This window comes from Amblyomma americanum, chromosome 11 (assembly GCF_052857255.1).
Source record: "Amblyomma americanum isolate KBUSLIRL-KWMA chromosome 11, ASM5285725v1, whole genome shotgun sequence".
NCBI classification, from domain to species: domain Eukaryota; kingdom Metazoa; phylum Arthropoda; class Arachnida; order Ixodida; family Ixodidae; genus Amblyomma; species Amblyomma americanum.
In genome coordinates this window covers 6,314,843-6,339,411 of record NC_135507.1, presented here as the reverse complement: position 1 = coordinate 6,339,411, position 24,569 = coordinate 6,314,843, and the positions used below count along the sequence as shown (strand labels likewise).

The 24,569-nt window shown below is 45.4% G+C and overlaps 2 protein-coding genes across 3 annotated transcripts in view; one reads left to right on the top strand and one right to left on the bottom strand.

The window, feature by feature from the left end:
* LOC144111188 (uncharacterized) overlaps nucleotides 1–24,569 on the bottom strand; it is a 70,093-nt gene that overhangs the window by 16,445 nt on the left and 29,079 nt on the right. The gene's annotated exons all lie outside the window — the stretch shown is intronic.
* polo (Serine/threonine-protein kinase polo) lies at nucleotides 242–20,942 on the top strand. Of its 2 annotated transcripts, none has more exons than XM_077644439.1 (10): nucleotides 242–460; nucleotides 1,479–1,586; nucleotides 1,839–1,955; nucleotides 3,979–4,292; nucleotides 5,402–5,601; nucleotides 7,934–8,053; nucleotides 8,217–8,297; nucleotides 14,568–14,883; nucleotides 16,249–16,495; nucleotides 19,464–20,942. In XM_077644439.1, the coding sequence occupies exons 1-10, from the start codon at nucleotides 338–340 to the stop codon at nucleotides 19,656–19,658; spliced, it is 1,821 nt and encodes a 606-aa protein (XP_077500565.1). In that variant the 5' UTR covers nucleotides 242–337; the 3' UTR covers nucleotides 19,659–20,942. The 2 variants fall into 2 exon arrangements, with proteins under 2 accessions (XP_077500565.1, XP_077500566.1); XM_077644440.1 differs by having other exon boundaries at nucleotides 248–460; nucleotides 14,571–14,883.

Genomic DNA, 24,569 nt, shown 5'->3' with positions numbered 1-24,569 from the left:
TCACTTGACCTATACATCAACGACACGTCACAGCCATCGGTTAGTTGATGAAACAAAAACAACATGAAGAAAAAATTAAATTACATATTATTTAAAGGTTTTAGGCGAATATCACGCGGTGATCTACGTATATTTATTTAAAAAATAAAAAAAAACGTAATAAAATTATAAACTAGGTGGCGTAAGCTGCCGCTCAATACAAAGAGTAATGCTATCACCATCCCTCCATCTATCCACCGTCAAACAACTGTTGACGGTTGTGGCAATTTTGAACTCGCTCGCGAGAGTGGTTGCTCATTGGGGCTGTTGGGGATTTTAACCGTGAGCAAGGGTTTGCATGTGCATGATGGCATCCGCCATCCCGACGAAAACTGCCGCTACCGCAAGCAGGGACCTCCCCGAAGTCGTCATTGACAAGAAAGCTAAGCGAGAATATGTCCGTGGCAAATTTCTTGGGAAGGTGAGTGCATGGGCTTTCGAAGGGCGATATCCCTGCCTGCCATGGTTCCATGCAGCAGAACACCATTTTTTTGAGGTGGGGCACGGTGCCCAGAATGCAAATTCCTTACGTCCTTCGTGCGCAGTGCACATCGGTACTTCGCTTACTGCTTGTTTATTTGCCCTCGTGTTTACGTCCGAGAGAATTTAGGGAAAAAAGTTTTGCGCACTTTTGCCGGGTGACATGATAGTCCTACCGGTCCTGCCCTCCCAACTGCATTGCACGTTGCGCCTTTGTGCTACTGCCGCCCCTCGAAGTAAGGTTCTGTGTGGACCTTATTATGTGAAATCATTTTTCACGGCATTTCTAATCGTGCCTTGGAAAATTTAGCCTCCTTGGAATCCGACTGTTGCGGCATGCTTTTAGCTGCATCGCTGATGTGCACATCGCTAGAGATGTGTGTTCTTAACGCCGTTTTAGCACGGCCTTGCACTGTAGGTGCAGGTGAACCAGCACCCCACAGCGTCGTTAAAGAAAATAAAGGCAACCCTACGTGTCTGGTCCGCACGCGGCTTCTGCAAGATGGAGACTGCTCCGAAGCGAAGCCGGTTTTTACCGACAATGCACTGACTTACAACGACCCAGCAAGACTATCTAAGATAGTGTCGTACCTTCTTTTGAGGAAACAACCACACAAAGGGCGTCCGACGAATTTTGAGGGCTGAGCAGATGTGTTCGCAAGGCGCAGACGCGGTTTCCGCTTGCTGTAGCGAACGCAGAGCCGTTGGTAACTGACGCCATAGTGTTCGCCTCGGTAGCACTGCTTCATGGGCTGTGCAGCTCTTGTGACAGAAGATCCGCCCCAGTAAACTAGTATTTTAGGTATTAAATTGTAACTTAGCAGCAGTAAAGTATGTACACCGAATATTTGGAGCTAGCGTGAGACTAAAACTTGGCAGCAGCTGTTTGGGTCTGCTGTCTTCATATGTAGATGCCCAACTGTAGGGGGTAGAACGTAACCAGGTATTTCTTTTCCCAGGGCGGCTTTGCAAAATGTTACGAATTGATGGAAAAGGGGACAAATACAGTCTATGCTGGAAAAGTGGTCTCCAAGGCTCTCCTAGTCAAGTCTCACCAGAAGGAAAAGGTTGGTAATATCTGTAATTGGTTTTTTGAACTATGGGGCAGCTGAGCACAACTTGTTTTCGTTGCTTTGTATTAAGTATTTATACTTCCTGTAAAAAATTGTGCTAGCAAAGTACTGGGCTAGGGCATGGAATAGTAGCCAATTGCTGTTTCTAGTGCAGACATGGATGTGCTGCAGTAATGCCCTTCTTTCATTTTGCCTTTTCTTTGTGATGCAGTGCATATATCATTTACGTTTTGTTTTTATGTTCAGATGGCTCAAGAAATCCAGATACATAGGAGCCTTGACCACAAGCACATCGTTGGGTTCCACAGTTACTTCGAAGATGAGAAAAATGTCTACATCATCCTGGAGTTGTGCAGCCGACGAGTATGTTTCCCTTTCCCTGGTTTTCTTTATGCACCGTTTTATGTGCACTCATTCTTAGTAGTTCCGTGCAGCTCTTCCAAAGCTATGAACCATGCAGAGGCTATATTATTGCACTGCAGAATGCAATGCCAGTGTGCTATATTTATTCGAATCTAGGCTGATAATTTTTTTTAAACACGAGGTATGAAACTCCTAGGTCGGCTTAGAATCAAGGGTTTTGTCGTGCACTGCTCCACCTGATGCAGCGATGATGTCACGTACATTAATGCAAACACTTGCATTGAATGACCGAATTAACAATTGGAGAGAGAGAGAGAGAACTTTACTGTCAGGAAGAAGATAGTGACCTTCTTGGGTTGCTTCAGCCGCTCCAGGTGGCCGGCAGTTTAAGCATGTGGTTAATGTTTGTGATGCGGAAAATTCAGTGTTGCCCTTTGAAATTGCTTGAAGAGAGGCCTTGGAAATGGTGAAATTCAAAATTTGCTTGCATAGGAGTGAGATGTTCACAGAGATGATCAGGATTGACAGGAAGGGCATCAGTAAAAATGTTAGTACATTGTGTCAGTGGTTGTCAATGTTTTAGCCTTGAGGAAACCTAATGACTTTCGAAAGGTGAAGAGGAAGCCCAGGTGTCTTGGATTCCATTCCTTTTTGCCCAAAATGCATGAAATGTAGAAAGAAGCATACAGAAATGCCCAAATTCATTTAATGACTGGCTCCTTAGTGAAACTGCTTGCAATGAATAGGTAGTGCGATTACCATATATGGGCATGTATAAATAAGTAAACCTTTCGTTCAAAAATTGACCGTCCGAATTTGGTGTGTCGACCTATATGTGGAGCTGACCTATTTGCAGGTTCTGTAGTAGTCCTGGTTGAATGGTGGGTAGTATGTGCCCGTGTCGGTTGCAGTTTCTGGCAGGACGCATGGGGCATGAGTTCCATGCATAAAAAATTTATTCATTAGCAAATCTGTTCAGCTACAGATGATTCTAGTAGTGTGCTATTTGCTTAGCTCGTTTGTGCTGGTGATCGCTTCCTTGGATGAGTGGTGCGAGAGAACGTCTGATACTTCTGAAAATCCCTAGAGCAAGCATCGCACCGGAATCCGCAAATACAGAACTGTTAATTGGCAGTTCGATTTGGTGCTAGTCATTTCGGGCTCCATGCAAGTGAGGAATGCAGATGCTCTTGTTTTCTTCTCTTGATACCCATTTGCTTCCGACCGCATCATTACGTGTTTATTGCTTTGAGTTGAGCACGTGTCGTGATGCAACTGTGCAGGAAACTACAAAAGAGTGCAGCGGGCTGGGCCAGAGCCAGTGAGGTGTTGAGAGGTCAACTGATATTCGGAGTTGACTTGCACGCAGCAATAATTGGTAGTCCCAAAGTAAAGTGGTTGGAAGGAAAGGTCAGCTTTGAGGCATACATGGGTTGGCTTAGATGCTTGGGGAACCTCAAAAAGGACTGCGGGAGCCAATTAGAGAACTTCTGGAGTATGTGAGTCTTCAGAAACCCAGAACACTGTAATGCTCAGGCCAGGCATTAAAAGCATCAAACAAAGGTTAGAACTTGCACTGTTGTGTTGTTAGGACTGTGTACAACACAACTGTGAAATTGGATTTATTGAGAGAAATTCAATTTCTGCATACTTAAAGTTGGAAAACTTATGATTTCTGAATAAAACTGTACACGCATTCTTAGGTGCATACAATAAAGCCATAGCAGCATTCAAAATTATTCCGTCACCTGCCAGTGCTGCACTACACTTGTAGAAATTTTCAGTTTTGATGTTAGGGTTAGCTTTTGCAGCGAGGGACATTCCGTGGGGCCTCCTTTCATAGCCGACAGCTTGGCTCTCTTTGGATAAATAAGGTGAAAAATATTTTTAGAATGCTGTGTGGAATTTATGTGTTTGCAAGCAGAAGAAAAGAAGCTTCACATTTTGAAAGCCCATGTCTTGCATGATACAAGCTAGGCATTACGTGTGTAAAAAAAATGGTTTTTCTGCTTTCATCTTTCAGTCGCTGATGGAGATGCACCGGCGCCGAAAGACTCTGACTGAGGCAGAGGTGCGGTACTTTCTGCACCAGCTCCTCCTTGCCTGCCGGTATTTGGTGCAGCAGCGGGTCATTCACCGTGACCTGAAGCTAGGCAATCTGCTGCTCAATGAAAGCATGGAGCTCAAAGTGGGAGACTTTGGGCTTGCCACCCGTCTTGACTATGAGGGCGAGCGCAAGAAGACCCTCTGCGGCACCCCCAACTATATCGCCCCAGAGATCCTGGCCAAGAAGGGACACAGTTATGAGGTGGACATCTGGTCCATTGGGTGTATTCTGTGAGTGCTCTTGCGGATTTCTGGTACTTTGGGAGTGGTTATATCTTAATCATGCTTTGCTTGGCTATAATAGAATAAAGCTCGCAAAAGACAACAATCAGCAACAGTTGGCAACAATACCTCATGGCCTGCAGGGTACTGCACTGTCAACCAATTGCAGCAGTAAATGAAATACATCTTAATGTTTCATGCCATTTGGGACAAAATGAGTTAGCCTGTATCAATAAATTACCACATTCTAATGACACTCGCTGCCTTAGCTGATTTTGTACATAAAATTTCACAGGACTATTTCACAGACATTTCACTAGTACGTTGCGGGACATCAGTGCTTTGTTGGGTACGGGTCCAAGAGGCTAGGTTAAACAGCCATTCACAGTGGTTTTTGGTCAACCTGTCTTTTGCTGCTGTACAAACATACTCAGGATGAGCCATGAAGTCACTTTACTGAGAACAAAAATTTCCTCCTCAGTGCCTCTTTATACAAGTTGAAAGCATAAAAATTGGTGTTTATAATTTTTTTTGAATACCGTTCTTTCATTAGCAAGAAAAGGTTTGGCAATTGGCTGCTTCCTTGTTGTGGAGGAACAGTGTAGTGGTGCTTTACTGTAGACATGAGGCATACCCAACTGTAGTTAATTTCATATCATATTGCTTGCACTGCATCGAGACACTTATGGAGATGTAGAAAAATGCTTCATCCTTCCGGCAATATGCATATTGGTGTGACGTGTAAGGTGAGCAGGCAGATATCCTTGCAGAGCACTAAGTGCAGTTCATTTTTTTTCTTCTCCCGTGTCAGTGGCAGTTTCTGCTATGGGTCATAGCAGACTAGTGCAAGCTGTTGAAAGCTAACAAATGCGTTTCTTGTACAAAATGCTAGGTGTGCCTTAAATGCCAGTGCAGGTTATTCCTGAGCTTTCTTTTGTGTTCAGGGTTCTAAGACTTTGGAAGTGCTGCTATTTGCATGGGATAGTTTTTTTCTGAATCTTAATTTCTTCAATCGACGTTTCCATGCCATTGCTCCTCTCTCATTATCACACGTTTCCTGGCCATTGCTGTTCTCTCATTATGAGGTCGCCCTGTAACCGTGTGTCATTTCTATGCAGTTTCACACTGCTTGTGGGGCGTCCTCCGTTTGAGACTCCCACACTGAAGGAGACGTACGTGCGCATCAAGAAAAATGAATACCACGTTCCTTCAACGGTGAGCTCCCCTGCACGTGCTCTCATACGGAAGATGCTTCAACCAGAACCAGAAAGGAGACCAAACATCGAGGCCATCCTGCAGGATGACTTCATGACCTGTGGTAAGTGCTTTTGCACTGTGGCTATTTGCATGAAAGCTCTGCACTGTTGTAGTGCAATCTTGACGACACTATTTTGGGGCACTTGGTTCTGGCTTCTTATTTGTAAGTGGCAATGCTTAGATGTCTGTGTTCCTCAGCTCTTAGAGAATACAAAAACTGCAATTTGAAATTTGTTACTCTTGCTTTTGCCTAGTGCAAAGCAAAATAGAAAAATGAAGCGAAGTGTGTACTGAAGAAAGTGGTACAGCTCAGACCATTTATAACCTAACTGCTTATACTGCAGGACCGCATTGTATGTATGTGGCTTTTTGTGACAACTGTTTCGCTTCCCATAGAGTTGAATGTATTGGCATACCACTTAATACGCGGCAGCACATAACCAAAGACCGCGTTTAGTGTGGTTTCTTGAAAGCCTGGCGGTCCGCATACCAACGCGGGCCCGTGGGTACCGGTGGGCGCGAGGAGCCTGCTTCCCAGATTGCACAATAAAGGGCCAACAGGTGAGGCGTGGTAGCGTTGTCAGCGTGGTTCAACGCAAGGCTGAAGGCAGGAGACGATAGAAATGGAAAGTCCCAAAGCAGGCGTTTTTCTTCTCTCTCCGATGCGCCCCCATTGCACACATTGACACTGATTGGACGAAGCTGGGGAGCATGTGATGGCATGGCCAGACGAGCATGCTGGAGCGGCGGCCACAGCCGGATGGCATGACGCTGCAAATGCTGCTCGTACCATGCGCGCGTGCGGCAGCGTCTTATCACGGCTGAGCCCATAAGTGCGACGAGTCGTCGCGTCTAGCAAAAAGTTGACAGCGTAGGCAAGTCTACCATCCTCGGCAGTCTTCAGTTCCGATGGTGTCTGCGCCTCCGAAAGGCAGGAAACGGCAAGCTCTCAAAACCAAGCAGAGCATTGTGAGGCATGTCGAGAGCGGTTTGAAGAAGCTACGGTGACTAAAAAAGTATGGTGTCGCCGACGCTACTGTGTTCGCCATTTTGAAGAACAGTGACAAGTTGCGACAACAGCTGCCGGAAGACTCTGCTTTGCTTGCAAGGAAGCGGATTCGTGCGTTGAAGTACAAAGATGTCTCTGCTTTGTTTCCATGGTTTCGCGAGGTCTGGGCCCAGAGCGTTCCTGTGAGTGGCTCGACATTGCAAGCCAAGGCCAGATGCCTTGCAAACATTTTGGGGCATGATGGTTTTAACCGACTGAACAGTTGTGTTCAGCGTTGCAAGGACCGGCATGAGATTAGCTCGTCGTCGCCGACTCCGATGGCGTTGCATGGGAAGTAGCCGCCGCAGATGAAGACATCGTGGCAGCGGTGCGCGGTCCCTATGAGCCTCTATCTGAGGATGAGCCTGACCAAGTGAGTGAAAGTGCAGCAGAAGTTTCGTGCAAAGACACACGGCTGCAAAGATTGCATCCCGCTGGATAAAGGTGTTATCAGTAGCGTTAAAAGCGCTTATCGACAGCGACTGATTCAGTGGCTAGTGTTAACATCGACACCGGTCGGGCAAACAAAGTGGATTTGTACATGGCTGTAGAGATGGTCGCAGCAGCGTGGACGGCAACCAGGCGCAGTATCATCCACAACTGCTTTGTGCACACCAGCTTTCACTCTGATGTTCAACTGGCAGCAAACTCCATGTCGGACGAGGGAGGCTGCAGTACAATGGCTCCACCCTAGACAGAGGCCAATGCGGCATGGGCAGCCTTTCAAGACTCCGGAGATGTGTCGGCCGATGTTGACATCAGCGATTACATTGCTGTTGACAGTGAAGTGCTAGCTCACGAGGAGCTGAGTGATAAAGCCGTAATTGAGGGCGTTTGCCACAGTGACGCATCATCGGATTTAGAGGATTTAGAACCACCATCTGCACTAAATGTGATGGAAGCATTTGATGTGCTCCGCAGATTTATTGGTGCTCACAATGACGATGTCACGATGCAACTGCTCACAGAGTGCGAAAGTTGTGCCGCGGCACTTGGCAAAAAAAAAAAAAGAAACTGACAGACTTCTTCGGAAATAAATGATGTTTTGGGACTATGTTATCAGACCTGAGTGTTTTTGGGCTGTTTTCACCTCAGCGAAATTTCGTTTCAATGAAATTTTTCGCGTGCCCCGCCAGTTTTGTTGGAGTGAGGTTCACCTGTATATAAGCAGAACTTCTGTGGCTTGGGTTAAATGGCTGCCATGTTTGCTGCTGAAGCAGCCAGCGAGTTGCATCATGCCATACACTGATTCATGCATGGCACGATGCGTTGATTGATGTAGTGTGGTTGTATCGCTATGATGGTACCTCTTTGTCCTTCAGTGTGAAATTCTTTTCTTTTTTAGGGCCGTTGCCTTCCCGTCTACCAACGTCCTGCCTGGCAACAGAGCCTCGCTTTGACACCCTCAATGCCACCCTGACCATTGGTGGCCGCAGACCCTTGCTGGAGCGAAATGAAGGCCGTGGTGAGTTGGCCAACGGTGATTTGCATGCTAGTGTTGCGGCATCAGTTGTTTGTGATACAGACAGATCTGCTTTTGTTTAATGTGGAGTTGCATAGTGCCCATATTTCATACGTTGCTCTTCCCATACAAACTCAGTCTCAGCATCATGCTTTTACTTTTTCAGAGCTGGAGGCCAAGGTTACTCCTATTAGAAATCATCCGGAAAAGGAGGCTAAGCCAGTGCAGAGCCTGAAGCCTCAGCAACGTGTGTAGTGTTTCTTGTTTAACTTCATTTCCTATCAAAGGAAGGCTAGCTGCCTTCTTTTGTTGTATTTTGCATTAGAAGTTCCTTGGGCACTGAAACGAATTATTTAGATCACCTCAGGAAATGCCATCACAGGCCTTACTTGAAGGATTCAATTGTATTGTATGATATGAATTGAAAAATATTTAGTTTCACCATTCTATTATAATGTTTTAAACCTAATTGCAGAGCTGCTTGTTTACCGTATAAACGTGTGTAAGGGCCGCACTTTTTTTTTTTCAGATTCGAGGGCCACTTTTCGGGGTGCGGCCCATACACGCAATGTTCGAAAAAATTTTTAAATTAAGCATTCACCAATCAGGGAATGAGCGGCATTTATTCTGCGTTCAGTCGTCACTCGTGGAGTCTTCAGACTTCGAGCTGGTGCTGTGCTCTGGTGCCTGCTCATTTCACAAGAAGTCGCGTAACATGTCTCCTGTCAATGCTTAACCGTTGTTCCACACTTGCATCACATAGCAGAGTGGATCTTTTTCCATTTCGGGAAACTTGCACAGTTTGCCTCGGAAAGCGCGCTTTTTGCAGCTTGTGTTCCTCAATGCGTCCTTTTGGTTGCACCATCGTCGGATGCACTTCTCAGCCACATTGAATTCCCTGCCCACCGCTCGCTTGCAGTGTTCGACAGCAAACTCCCAGCCGTGTAGCTGTTAAGGTGCTTGTTCATTGTGCTGACGCTCGGCGGCAGCACGCAAAAGCTACGGTGAACCAACACACTATCACAGCTCCCGTTCCTTTGAGAGAGAGAGAGAGAGAAAAACGTTTAATGCATATTATGTTTGGGTGGGCCCTCATTCCATGAGCCTATTGGCTTTGACAGCCACAAAAAGCTGGAGCTGGTGATACCAAGCTCGCAGCGGAGGACAAAGTTGTTGATGATGACTTGCGGCCTCGGGTGCCATTCGTGGGCGGCACCTGGAAGCTCTTGTGCGCGTGCACGGCCGGGTTTGAGGAGTGGTGACGGCGCGCGCACGCTCCTCTCCAGATTGGCTTGGAGCGTGACTGGCCTCTGCATTCAAGCGCACCCTTGCTCACAGCAGGAGCTGATCGCGGAGGCCATGGAGTGTACATTTCGAAGGCTATTCCCGCTTGGGTCCTGAAAAGTTTGGGTGCAGCCCTTACAGGCGTCTTTTTTTAAAAAATATTTTCTTTGGGAAAACAGGGTGCAGCCCTTGTTTCTGTTCATAGGGTATGTTCAGGTGTCATTAGTTTATTCATTGCAGCCCAGTGAGCTTTGTATCCAGGAGTCTGTGGTAAATGCAGTTAAATCTGGATATAAATCGTGCTTCTCTCCAATACATTATCAAATTCCATAGAATCACTGCTTGCACATTCCCACATTCTATATGCTTCCTTATGTTCCCAACCATCTCATTGGAGTTCAAATTACTATTGTTTTACTGTAAGGCTTGATCGCCTGATTTTTCCACGAGTCAACCTTCCTTGTCTGTAGTTTCTTCCTCACTGCCATCTACAGTTCCTGCTGTACAATTTTGTTCCTTTGACGAAAACTAGACGCAAGGAAGCACTTGCTACAAATTTTGTGACCTAAAAGGCAGTGATGAATTTATGAGAGTAATTTGCACTCGTAGATACTTGAGCCATGTTAGGACATCCTCAGCCTCGTTTTCGTAGCTTCCAAGTAGAAGCTGTTATCTGCTAGGGTTTATCGGTCACTACCATTTGAGCTTTGTAATCTTGTTTCAATCCTAAATGGTCTGTGGCACAGTGCCAAGCTTCTTGCATCGGTTGGTCTGCTTCTTCACAGTATCCAGTTTGCGTGTTGTATCCATTTTTTTTTTCCTTCAATGAAAAATATCTCCTTAGGGTGTATAGACACCAAGTTTTTGCTTGCTTGTTTTCCTCATTCAAATGATGTGTAAGAAATGTACAGTCATGGTAAAAAATATGCGGCCCACGGCTTCGGTGCAAGGAGCCGCTTTCGGGCCGCACCGCTGTGCTGCCGTTTCCATCGGGCTCTTCGTGCACTTGCTGCGAGGGTGCATCGGGTCATGTCAACTTCGTCGTCGCTCTCTTCTGAATACATCAACCGATTGATAAATTCCAAGTGTGCCATTCAGCTGTTTTGCACCTGATGGTCAGTACTAAGGAACGCGCTTCTACCTTGACTCATTTGCCGTGCAGCCTTACTGAAAGGGAGTGCGCACAGTTTGCCGTTGCCGCCTTGATACTGCTTCGCTCTCATAGGAGCCGCGTGCCCATTAGTGGTGAGCCTTGGTTCATGGTGTGCAGTGCCAGGCACTGGAGCGCGGCGTACATGTACGCGAGACACGCGTTAATATGGTATACGATCTGAACTCGGGACACTTCGCAGGCGTATGAGCTGTGCGTTTAGCCGAACTGCCAAATGCACGCCTGCTGTAGCCAGTCTTCGCATAGGAGAGGCGAGATATTTGTGCAGGCACTAGCACGGTGCTGAAAGTCACACGCAGCGTACATGCAGCAGGCATTGCAAAGCCCTCTTTCGTACTGACCTCAGCCGCGAAACAGCTGAACGCTGCACCTGAAAGTTATCAGGTGTGTGACGTGTCCAGGAGAGAGGGAGGGCGAAGCTTAGTCGTTAGTCTGTGCTCCCTCGCAGCAAGCGCCCGACAGAGATACTAGCAGCACTGCGGTGCGGCACAACGGCCACTCCTTGCGCTGGAGCCGTGGGCCACGTATTTTGACCGTGACTATACATGGATCACTGCGTGACATTCGCCTACTGCCACTAAATAATTTATTCTTGATGCTGTTTTGGTTTCACCTCCTGGACGATGGCTGTGATGTGTCTAGGTGTCACATAGTTGTGCTTACGACGTAGAATGGTAAGCGCTCTGAAAACACTACAGAAAACACTGCAGTCCTACCACACTAATGGTCCTCACGCGTAAACCACAAACTCGCACTCGTACAGTCTTGCTACCAAAAACGGGTGGTTCGTATGCAATCTCGGACATGGAGTACGGACAAAAACCCAGGGGGTACCTTGTTTCAAGTGACGCCACTGTTCCATGAGAGGAGTGTTGAGGAGGATCAGGTGAAGGGAGTCAGTGCTGCCACATCGCCTTAGCTGGATGTCGGCGTTTGAGCGTCCTCATACCGGTGTCAAGGTCTGGGAGGTAGCAACAGCCGCTGGCTGAGTCATTGTTCCGCAGGCATTGACACAGGGCCCGCGTTCTGAAAACTGCGTCAGCATCGTGATCCGCGGTATCGGGGCATCAGTCAGTGGGAACCACGCCTGGTCAGTAGGCCTCACAATTGAACACCTCCTGCTGCTGCTGACGGCCGTGCGCCAACATTCCTCCTCCTTTCCACGTCGCCACCCCTCCTTTTATACGTCCACTTCGTTTTCTTCTACTTCCGCTTCATTTTCGGTTTTGTCGTAGTCTTCTTGGTTTCTTCCAAAAATACCACTGCACTCTTTTCTTCCCTCTTCTATTTCTCTCATGTGCCTTTCCTTAGGTCCAATGTTTTACTCATACCTCTTTTCTTTTTTGCTTGTGACACTAGGTCATGTGAAGCATGGGAAAAAGAGAACTCCAATATAACTGCTGATAGGTCTTTTGTTGTCATTTCAGCTATTGAAGAGGGCTGAGTTAAGTGTTGCAGGGAATTAAAACTGTATCGGCGATTATATTTCAGTTATTTTTGTGCATTGCATGACCCAAACCCAACTATATGTCACAGCCACTGTTTTGAGTTATGAAACCGAAACAGCATCATAAAGAAATGAGTATTTAGTGGTCGTAGGCTAGTACCATGCACTGAACCATATATTCTAATGTCTAATGCACCTTTTGAATGAAAATATGCAGCTAAAATTAGATGTCTATGGTCCTTTATAATTTTTTTAGCAGAAATCTGTGTACAATATTATATTAGTGGTACAAGCTGTGGTACAAGTTTACATAGCTGTGACAGGAGCGCATTACAGGCAGCTGGCACAGTGACCACTGTGATGAGCCACCTTTTACATGGGTGCACATGGACTGTGACTGATGGCGGTGCATTGTAGCTTGAGATTTAGGACACTGTTTTGGCCATTTCTGTCTTCAGCAATCTCTAGTTTCTTGCTGGTGTCGCCAGCTCATGCTTAGAGAAAACAGTGTGCACACTAATGCTGTTTTAGGCTTCTGCACAAATTGTACTTGTCTACCTTGGAATTGGGTGATTACGGTAGTCTGCCCAGTTGGAACAGGAGGCTTTAGCCTGTTATTTGAAGAGGGAGGTGAATGTCATTCTGGTGACAATTTCATAGTTTGCATAGCTCATATTTACACATGTGGAAATACATAGTGGCTGTTTGGGTCGAAGCAAATTGTAATTTTCTTTGAATAATATTGAAGTGAATATTTTGGAGTACTACTTGCACACAAAAATGGTAGAATGGCAAATCAGCATTCTTGAAATAAAGTATTTCTCGAACGCAGAAATGCATTGCATGAAAAAAAAAAAAGGGAGAATGTATCAAAGTTTTGTCACACTTGCTAACCTTTCTGCAAAAATGAGCATTTGAAACGGGGAGGGGGGCTAACCTACATGTGGTGCTTAGAAGCAACTGCTGTGCAATGCTGCAATTAAGGGGAAGAGGGTCTTAGAAAAAAATTTTTATTAATGATTTCGCAATTATGAAATCTTCGGGGAACATCTATTTTTGCGTGCTGATTCCAAATATGGAATTTAATTTCATGTGCAACAATTTCTTGAGCACTTATGCAATATGTAACTTTTTGTGGAGAGCTTTCAAGAAATCCTGCTGCAGGGAACTTGCTAGAATGAATGCCATTGGTTTCTCTTGATATTAAGCTATGCAATAAAGCTAAAATTATCATCCTACCTGCCATAGAAGTTGAGCTATAGAATTTTGAAGTTGTCACTTCAGAAACAGGAAGACAAATTTTTCTTCCCGTTTGTGAAGTACGAAGTTCAATACCCTGTAACTCAAATTTTGTGATAGGCAGGATAATAATTTTACCCTTATTGTACCCTGCAGCAAAATTTCGTTAAAGCTCTCCACAAAAAGTTACATAACATATTGCATCAAGTCCACAAGGACTTGTTGTACATTAAATTAAATTCCATATTTGGAATCTGCATGCAAAAATACATGTTCCCTGAAGATTTCATAATTGTGACTTCATTAAGAAATTTTTTTTTCTAAGACCAGCTTCCCCCCTTAAGCGGTGACTCCATGATACCTGCTATGCATGCACCGCTTTGTGCACCATTTTAGGACAATAGAAATTATGTACACATCAAGAACATTTTACAGAAGTTATTTTATGTCGGCTACGCATTGGACACGCACACCTTATGCACAACTTCTTACCGACAGAAAAAGACAAATGTCTCTGATAAGTGTGTGGTGATGAACTCACTGTAAGCCGCGTTTTAATTTCCTGTACAAAACTTGGAGTAAGAAAAATATTTTACATCATATTCAAGGAATATTCCTTGTCACCCCATGTTACCTTTAGGCGATCAAGCACTTGTTGATTTTTCAAATATTTTCAAGTTTCTTAGGGAAGCCAATATTTCAAACAAACGGTTTTCTTTAACTCAAGGCATCCTAACCTTGTGTTTGGTAGCCTTAATTGCTTTTGCGCCATTCAACTCTATATAACTTCGTCTCCAGGGTTCTGGCGCTTGTACCCGTTCCTCAGAGGTGATGGTGTGTTTGATATGGAGTCTGTCAAGAATGCGGCAACCGGATGGCGTTTGTCATAGGCACGTAATATTGGTTGACGGAATGGGCGTCTTGGAAGCAGTTGTGTGCAGCCGCGATCAATCGAGATAAGTCTGGTGGCATTGCAAAGAAAGTGATAAAGCCGTGTGGCTGAGTGTGTGACGTCATTGAGCGGCGCCACCATTGTTCGAGAGGAGCGCTCTCCAGGCAATCTTGCCAGATGCTGCCTGAACGCAGACCTGGAAGGATGCCGCCTAAACGCTCTTTGTAGTCTTTAATCAACATCTTCACCACACATCAGCGACACAAGCAGCAACACCACGCTAAAGGCTTTCGCCTCATCGCACGTCAGGTCAACAAAGTGCCCCCTGAATTTTTTCATGCCAGAGCTCATCATGTGGTGATGACTGCAGAGGCTGCTGGCTTTTGCTCTTTTTCTGCATGCTGCACTCTTGTTGAATTGCATATTATTTGCAACCCTGGGCAACCCGACTGTACTCATTTACTATATTGCCCGCCCTGTGCAGCAGCCAGACCAGGCGCATTACCAGCATCAGTTCCAGCACAAGCAGCTACGTCGAGCCCTGCACCGAAAGGAGGGCAGCGAGAGGCACACCTGAATGATCTGCAGCGTCTCCTACGGGACCTGTGTAGCAGTCGACCACCTGAGCGTCGCTTTGAGCAGGCTGATGAGGCAGAAGACCCAGCCTCAGTGCCGGTCTTTTGGATCAGTAAGTGGGTTGACTACACGGACAAGTATGGCCTTGGCTACCAACTGTGCGACAACAGCATTGGTGTGCTCTTCAACGACAATACGCGTGTTGTGCTCCTCAACAACAATGTGTAAGTTTTTTTTCTCAACTCTGAAAGTGTGGCAGCCAGGGGAGATAGCATCCTGTGGCATTCTTGAAGCCTTGTTGCATGAAACTGAAGGACTGTAGACACAAAGTTTCTGCTTGCATGTTTTCCTTTTGTAAATGGTGCTTTAGACATTAATGTGCATAGATCACTGCACGATATTTGCCTGTGACTGCTAAACTTATAACTGAAAATCCACATCACAGCCATTGTTCGGTTGATGAAGCCGAACCGAAAACCGAAACAGCATGAGAGAAAAAACTCAGGTGTGATTTAGTGGTCGTAAGCGAATACCACTAACGGCCCATGTATTGTAATATCAAACACACCATTTCAAAAAAAGAAACGTGCAACTACAATTACATTAATACAATTAAGTTTAAGAGGTACGGTGCAACATCTGACCTTTGTCGCATTGCATTGCTACAAGCATATTGCTAAACGATAGGTTTGTGTGTATGTACAAGAATTCTGTTGAGGGCAGCCACATTTCGGTCAAAATTTTGTGTGAAGATGAAATGGCAAGGGGATGTGCATCAAACAAGTGTTGGGTAGGGACCGCTGTTCTTCCCTTAGTTCTGCTTCCTTCTGTGTTTTGATTCATGCGAGCACCAAGGCTCAAAAGAAGTGCCAGAAGTGATCAGTATCAAGTGCAGCCCAAAATCTTCTCTGAGGCATGCCATACATTGCGAAACATTGTGCTCCGCTGACGTCGAAGCACTTGCACAAAAGATCAGTCAGTGTCGTCTCTGCTGTCCTATCTGCATGTCTTCTCTTCTGAACCATTGGGAATAGCATAACAAAACCAATGGAGTTTCTTGCGCAAGACTTGTTTCCATGCCCCAGCCTTGCAAACAGACTGCTAATATGTAATGCAACAGCCATGCTGATCCCTTTCCTTCAGCGCTGCCTTTTAGTTTCATTGTGCCATGGCATGTGTGTATATGCTTGAGATGGAACAATAAGTCCCTATGCACCGTAGTCCATGCAATCAGTTTGCTCTCCATATATGTTGCTGACCCACCCCTTATTTTGCTGGAAGACACTCGCTCTTCTGCTGGAAGGCACTGTTCTACTGGAAAACTCCTTTTGATGAATGCCTGTCTGTCTGTTTTTGCAGCGATGCTCACTGCATGTGTGAACAGTCTCATCTGCTTCACTGAAGGTGCCGCTCACTTTATCTTGAGGTGCATGACTTTCGCTTGCTGTATAGTTGAGTGCAACAAGTTTACATGCTTCTATTCCACATGCGTTGAACCTTCTAATCTGTGTCCCATGACTGCACGAAGTGTTAAACGAAATCTCCACCTTCAGTATATGCACTCATCTCATTGCTGCCTGTTTCAACAGGAGCGTGACGTACGTTGATGACAATGGACTAGAGCACTACCACACGCTGGAACAGTACCCGTCATCACTGGAGAAAAAAGTCACCCTCCTCAAGTACTTCTGCAGCTACATGAAGCAGTACTTGCTCACTACGGGGGAGGATGTCAGTCCGCGGGAATGTGACAACTTGGTCCGACTGCCTTGCCTGGGGACTTGGCTGCGCACGCGCTCTGCAATCTCTTTCTACCTCACCAATGGCACAGTGCAGGTAAGCCTTTTTTCTTGGCCTTTCCAGGTGCAACCACAATCTGTTGCTGGTTTAGACATCATTTTCATTGAGTACTAGCAAAACTAAACAAAATTAACTAAACCATATGACACACAATTACTAGCTTATAAAGCCAGCAAGTACAGCAAAATCCAGTAAAACATACCGAATGGTTCACCAGAATTTGTTCAGTATATAATCTAGTTTGATAGAACTTAACCCGCTTATATCGAATTTCAGTACCAAGTTCTTATGCACAAGATTGCCAACTGTCAAGTGAATATGCTGGTTTGAGGATACGACAGCAGTCAGTGCACAGTCGTTCTGTCTAACGGCTGACTTGTTTTTCAAAAAAATTAGAAGCATGCTCTTCATGCAAATCTTGAAGTATGCACAAATCTTTCTGCCTTGAGATAGTCATTAATAGTTACGACCAGTTCACTTGCTACAAACATCTGGAAATAACCTATAAATGGTGCCTTATGGCCTCTTTTGTTCTGTGAAAGCTGTGTAGCTTTCCTTTGTAGTACTCGGATACATGCTAATGAGTGATTAATGGGCAAGTGCCTCTGCGGATTCAAGTTTTCTCCTCAAAAACAGTAGCTGTTGTATTCTCATTGCAACAGGGTCTACAGGTCGATCCTACTCTACCTCGACCAATCCGGAGCACCAATTAAACAAGGACACAGATTTTTAGTAGGAGTGTGCGAATATTCGAAATTTTGAATACGAATCGAATATGTTTGATATTCGATTCGTAATCGCATTCTAGAAATTGATATTCAAGAATTCCCGAACACTCGCCAGCGATCGTATACTGCGCAGACTTTCATAGATTCGACCGTGTCAAAACCACAACATCTGGGCAAATTAGCCGATGATAGAGTTAAAAATTCCAGGTAAACAATACAGAGGTCTTATTCCCTTCCTTCTTCGTCGTTTATCACGCGGACTGATCTCATGCCGACGCCGCTAGGCTTGATCTTGTGAGAAATTTTGCAAGTGGGCTTTCCCACATATCATACTTGCTGTGAACAGGATGGCCAACGGTCCGCTTCGAACAATTGCAATGCGAAATCGCGTTTTTTTTTTTATCCTTCCATAACACCCTACATAACACCTTACATGTGCCCACATCCGAAGAATGTGTCCTGTTGCCTTCATAACTCTCCGAGCGTAACCTTCCGCCATCCCGTTTTGTAAACTACGCTGTGCGCGAAAGCCTACTTGCGGAATGTCACGGGAGCCTCCTGAAGGGGCGCATCGAGTTGTCACAATAGGGCAAGCGATCCTGTAAAAATCTCGCCTATTGCATGGTGCATTGTAACCTGCGCACCTCTTTAGTGGGCGTAATGAATGGCAGGTGTGACAATGATCTGAAGGTCCCTGTCGCCAAGTCAAAAAATAGCTTGGCCACATAGTTTCGGTTTCTGAGCTTCGCCACTGCCCCGCAGCAACTGCAACTGTCGGCCTGCGCATTCGCTGGTAGTCCAATCCCAGCTCCGCGTAGAAAAAATGACACCTGCATTAAATTTTACGCTGATGGCTCCAAAACAGAAAGGCATGTTGGAAGCGCAGTTGTTCAACGCACAAGTGAAGAAAATGATAGGTTGCTGCAGTGTGCATCAGTTTTTACTGTAGAGTGCTATGCCGTCTTTGTTGCTTTACAGCAAATACTAAAATGAACATCAAAAATAGCATCATCTAGACAGATTCCCCGAGTATGCTCGCAGCACTGCACTGTAGAATGGCTGCTGAACCCTATTAGGAAACGTCATACATAACATAGTCACAATACATACAAAATTATACCATTAAATTCTGCTGGGACCCTAGCCATGTCGGAATTGTGGGTGATGAAAAAGCAGATGCCTGCGCTGAACAAGCACGATTTGTTCAAATCCACTAGGTGAACATATCACACAGGGATTGTTTGAAGTTAATGCATAGTGAACTCGGGAATAAGTGGCAGGCTGCATGGGAAGAACATATAAACTATATTCTATGAAGCCCATTGTGGGAGAATGCAGATCGTATAGGCATCAGTAGCGTTTTAGAGAAGGTATTTTATGTTGACTATGCATCGGACACACACACACACCTTATACACAGCTGCTTACTGACAAAACAAAACAAACCCCTCTGCGATATATGTGGTGATGAACTTACTGTAAACTGCATTTTAATATCCTGTACAAAACTTGAAGTACTAAGGAAAAAATACTTTATATCGTTTTACAACGAATATATTCCTTTACACGTCATGGTACTGATTTTTCACAAGCACTGATTTTTCACATATATTTAAGTTTCTCAAGGAAACCAGTGTTTTAATCTGTAGGTATTAAAAATAAAAACTTCATCGTACAACATTCTAACCCTGTGTTTGGCACATCATAGCCTTAGCTGCTTTTTTGCCATTAAACTCAATATATAACTACTATTAAACTAATACTGCAGTGGTTTGATTTCTCCAATGTGATTTAATACAGAAAGCTGGGCTAGTCCTTTCAATCCAATGTGATGCCATCGGGCTGCCGATGCCTGTGCAATGTTGTGTGAAACAATGATCCCGATTAAGTGCTGTGCTGCTTATTGCGGGCTCTCATGTCTATTATAAGCGGTGTGACGCTTCGTTTCTGGTCTAACTCAGGTTTTTGCAATTTTTAGACTAACTCGACCGCTTCTGCATAGCATCCCAGATCTTGGAATTAACCGGACTGTTGCCAGCTTCCAGTTTGAGTTATGCATTGAAATTTACATTAAAAAATACAGGGCCACACAAATCCTGCACGTTATGCGGGATTTTGAATTAACCGAAATCAAATTATCAGGCTTTTAGGGTAAACTGTTTGGCTCTTCTCGGCTGATGGGTGATCAGTAAATTTCCCTTCCTTCCTCCTTTTCTAAGAACCAGCCATATTCATGGCAGTCCACTTTCTGATGACACTGTCTTGTTTTCTTTCAGATAAATTTCTTCCAGGATCATACCAAGATCATCTTGTGCCCATTGATGGCTGCTGTGTCCTACATTGACAATAACCGGGTCTTCCATACGTATCGGCTAGAAACACTCCAGAAAGGCTGTCCGCCCGACCTGTTCTCACGCCTGAAGTATGCACGCACTATTCTAGACAGGCTGGCCTCCTCTTCATCATCATAAGGCCAGTTTTGAGCAGCAAAGGCGCTGCCATGTTCAGAATGGTGCCATGTTCAGGCCTCTATGACAAAGGTGGCTTGCTTGTTAATGACGAATGCATGCATGCTGAACTGTTGCTGGACATGTTGTAAATAAGTATTTTCTATCTGTGTCCTTTCTATGCTTGGGCTTTTTAACTTGTCTTAATTCCTAGACACAGTTCTGAGTGAATGTCTGCTTTGTGTGTGTCTGTCCAGCTGTAAATTTAGGGTTTTATTTTTTCAGCCTATTCAAGTACTTTTCCAGTGACGTGCACATCAGCAAAGTATATCTTTGATTTAATATAGTGCACATTTAACTGCAAGTACTGGTAAGAATATGGCTTTATTTTTCATGTTCAGATTCTACTTTGTGTACGTTTGAGTGTCTGGATGTAATATTAGGCCTTTTTTTTTCAGTTACCAGCAAAAGTGTTTGCGTAATGGCACGCACTTCATGAAACAAAAACTATTTTGGCACTAGATTTTTGATTTTCAGCAGATATTTTTTTCACAATGTTTTCAGCACATTGGTCACCTAAACAGCAGTTTCGTAAAGTTTGAAGGTTGTAGTGCAAGTATTTATTGATTTAGCAATATGGTATCAGAACTGTACATCAGGGCTTAAGTTTGTATAACATGGTTGATAACAGCTTTATTCTCTGAAGCCAAATAAAGAGAAAACAAAAAGTGTACATTGGTGCAGTGTGTGGAAGCCCTTGAAAGAGTTCCTGGATTTAGTCGGGCAGAGATGAACCTTGCATTTCACGCAAATTGTGAGTCCTTTTAGAGCATTCCTCCCAATCTGCATCACTTCTCTCTTTCATAGCAAGCCAGTGTCCCACCTGGAGAAATCTTGAAAATGTTATAAATCTCCTTGCAGCCTCAGAAGCACAGGAAAACAGGGGTCAAAGAAGGCCTGCCACACTTTAGTGTGAGTTTGTGTGCTTTTGAGGGTGCCTCAGTTATATTTAGCATAGAGACGGTCTTGCTGCTTGCTCGGCGCTAGGCACTGTGTGTCTGCATCACATCTATACTCCAGCCAGGTGTTCACATCGGCCAAGTCTGAAAAATCGTCTGCAACATCCACTTCCTTGGATTGTGCGTTATAATGCAGCAAGGGAGCCTGTTTTGCCTACACTGCCCATGCTCTGATTGCAGACTCTGACGGCAGCTGGTCGTGTCACGTCGACAAAGCTGTTGTCTGCATTGCTCCAACACGAAGCTGTCTTCATGTTGAACAGCAATAAAGCTTGATGGCATGCCCACAGCCCTGTTGCCCATCTATTGCGTCACTGCCACCTTTGTCTTTGCTTGTAAGGCAGTCTGATGAACCATTGCAGATTTTCTTCAGTTCTTTTTTGGCTTTCAATGGGCATTTCTGGTTCCAGTTCTGCCTCACTGGTATGGTGGCAAATATCTTTAGTAATTCATACAGCAAAGGCAAGGAAGTGAAATAATTGTCAAAAAGAGCATCTTAAACCAGAAGGAATGTGCTGTGCTAAAAGCATAACCAGACTTCCTGCACAGCATGAATATTTTGCCACTTCATGGATGCGGCTTTCCTTCCATGTACTGTTCCATATCACCTTCAGGCGCTGGGTCCACATATGTGGATGCGACGTAAGCCTCCTCATTTTCGTACGCAAGGCGAATTTCTACCTTTGAATACGGCACTCTTACCATTTTGGCCCTTCCTGTCAAGTTTGTGGCACCATCTCTTGCAGCTATAGCGAAATGCGTTTGTAAAAAAAAATAATATGCGCATCACATTTTTTTCGCGGGACGACTAAACAGCTGCTCTTCTTGCATTCTATATTTACAAAAAATTTGAATGATGCAATTTAGGGCTCAGAATGTGTCGCTAGGTTAATGTAGAAACAGCACGCCAATTTTCATAGGCATAGACGAAGAAAAAGTGCTGCGGTGGACGTTCAGATTGGCACGTCCACAAATGTGGACACGGCACCTTAATGCCAAAAATATCAGTGGCGTTTTCTTGTTACAGCGCACTGTTTTTTTTGTGGACGTATGGTACGAAGTGGGCTTACGGGCGTTGAAAACTATGCTTTTACAAAGAGAATGTTTGGTGACTCCAGCGCTGAAGCGTTTTTCGAAAATAGCCGATGGAGAAGCACCTCCAAAGAAGTGTGCCCGACCGAGCAACGAAGACTCGCAGATGGTCGCAAAGAACCGCCACTTAGCTGAGCCGCTGCCGACAAACACAGTGCGCTATGACCAGCGTTTAAAGTCGGGGAGGTCTAGGAGGGTCTTTGGCCTCCTACAAATATTCAAAAAGGGATCAGAGGTTGCCTGTGCTAGATTGTAGAACGCATGAATCCGAAGGAAGCAACCATTTTCAGTGGTGGTCTGGACATTTTTTCTCTATCGTTTTGAAAATTTCGCTGCGGTTTTTAGCAAGAGAATCATTACATTTTGTATGAAACCCGAGACGGAGAAAAATTTCATTTCCTTTCCCCAAAACCAATTATTATTAATATTATTACGCCGGAGCACTTCAGCGCAAGAATAGCTCCACGTTCAGGCAACATGGCGGCGCCCGTCGAAGTGCCGCCTCCCGCTTCACCTGCGATTTGGCCTTGCCTCCACTGTCTCGCACGTTCACGGCAAACAAAAGGCGCCTGAAGCTTTCGCTTTGTGCGAATATGCCCGCGCCACAAAATTCCAGTGATGAAACGGCCAAAATTTTCAGATTGCTTCTGTATTTACAGAGCTACTAGGCTTAGGGAGCACGCGTCGTCCGACTTCAGAAAGCGCGGGAGGTTCAAACAGGTCAACCATTTTGGTCTCAAAAGTGGTCACTAAGAATTGACATCCTGTGAAGACAGTTTTTTTTAAATTTCTGCGGACGCGGCCAAAACAGAAAATAAATATATTTGGAAGAATTCAATCAAAAAAGGGTCAAAAATGCTGCGTGTACGTATGTTGCGCCCGGATTACCGCGTTAAAGTGTACTAGAAGGGGGCAGTGGGCTTACTCTCCAGCCAAGCTCCCACTGGCGGGCGCGCCGGAAATGTCAACGATTTTTGCTTCACGCACGTGCTACAACACGGTCGACACGGCCCGCTACAGTGAAGTTGACATCAGCGCCGCGCCGCGGCCTTTCGGCATAAAACGCTAACTAATGAATTCCTTTGCAGATCATGACGGAGCGTCCGTCAGCCGTTTCCCTCATAAAAGTAGGTTCAGGAATTAAAGCAGCGCGTACATATATGTGAGCGACCGACCAGCACGAAGCTACAGTGAAGTTGCTGGTGGCGCCACCTTTCGTGCTTGACATGAACGGCATCGGGGAACGACGGGTAGTAGCCCACTGCCCTCTTCTAGTACACTTTAACCGCGTAGCGACGACAGGAAGGATGCAGCCGGTCATGACAGGAAGCAGACTCGAGGGGAAAGGAAAACATTACGCGGGGTTCCGGTTAAATTGCAGATTTCGGCGGAGAAAATATCGCTGCTCCATGCAGCGATCCGGGATCGACGTCTGATCCCGGTCTGGCATTGGAACAGACAACCCGTACTCCCATTTTGCCATTGCAATGCGATTTCTCCCAAGAGAGCAGAAAAACTTCGTCCAAAAACCAATTTTTAAAAGAAAGACACAGTGTCTCGCTCCTGGTACTTCAACCATTCCACGAGGGAAGGGAGTAAAAGATGGCAGAGAGAGGAGCGGTGCTATAGTTGAGGGCACTGGTTTAATTTCAGAACAGGTTGTAGAGGTCGAGTTTCGACGGAGGCGAAATGCAAGGCGCTCGTGTGATATGCGATGTCAGCACATGTTTAAGAACCCTATGTCGTCAAAATTCATCCTGAGTCTTTCACTACAGTCTCTTCGACCGCTCCTTCTTTGGCTCCCTACTTCATCCTTCCCCTCACGGCACTGCTGAGGTGTCCACTGAGAAGTGACAGTTACTGCGCCGTTAATTTGCTCAAAAACATTTATTTTTTTTTTAAATCCAACCCCTCGTAGTTCGTTAACGTACACTACTAACATTGTACAGCACACAGATTTTAAGACCAGTACAGGCGATTCAAGTTGCGTTCCTAGAGTATGGCCATCCATGCCAGAGTCGAAGTGCGTGCGGACCTCAGGGTTATCAGCAGCGTTCCGAGTCAGGAAGTAGCGGTACGGTAAAAATTGGAAATGAAAATTGGTTTTTGGGGAAAGGAAATGGCGCAGTATCTGCCTCACATATCGACGGGCACCTCAATCGCGCCGTAAGGGAAGGGATAAAGTAATAATAATAATAATTGGTTTTGGGGGAAAGGAAATGGCGCAGTATCTGTCTCATATATCATTGTACACCTGAACCGCGCCGTAAGGGAAGGGATAAAGGAGGGAGTGAAAGAAAGGAAGAATAGGTGCCCTAGTGGAGGGCTCCGGAATAATTTCGACCACCTGGGGATCTTTAACGTGCACTGACATCGCACAGCACACGGGCGCCTTAGCGTTTTCCCTCCATAAAAACGCAGCCGCCGCGGTCGGGTTCGAACCCGGGAACTCCGGATCAGTAGTCGAGCGCCGTAACCACTGAGCCACCGCGGCGGGGGATAAAATAAGGGCTGAGAGAAGAATGAGGTGCCGTAGTGGAGGGCTCCGGAATAGTTTCGACCGTCTGGGGATCTTTAACATGCACTGACATCGCACAGCACACGGGCGCCTTAGCGGAGGCGAAACGCAGTCGCCACGGTCGGGTTCTAACCTGGTAACTCCGGATCAGTAGCCGAGCGCTCTAACCACTAAGCCACCGCGGCGGGGTTATGATTCGAATTCCTCACTCCTGGGGCATTGCAAGTATTAATATCAAATAAATTATGGCAGATGAGACCGGTACACGTGATTACTAGTACCATGTGGAACGATCACATAAATTAT

Coding starts and splice junctions, on each gene's coding strand:
- polo (XM_077644439.1), top strand. CDS start 338: ATGTGCATGATGGCATCCGCCATCCCGACGAAAACTGCCGCTACCGCA. Junction 5,602..7,933: donor GGATGACTTCATGACCTGTG/GTAAGTGCTTTT, acceptor TTTCTTTTTTAG/GGCCGTTGCCTTCCCGTCTA. Junction 14,884..16,248: donor GTGCTCCTCAACAACAATGT/GTAAGTTTTTTT, acceptor CTGTTTCAACAG/GAGCGTGACGTACGTTGATG.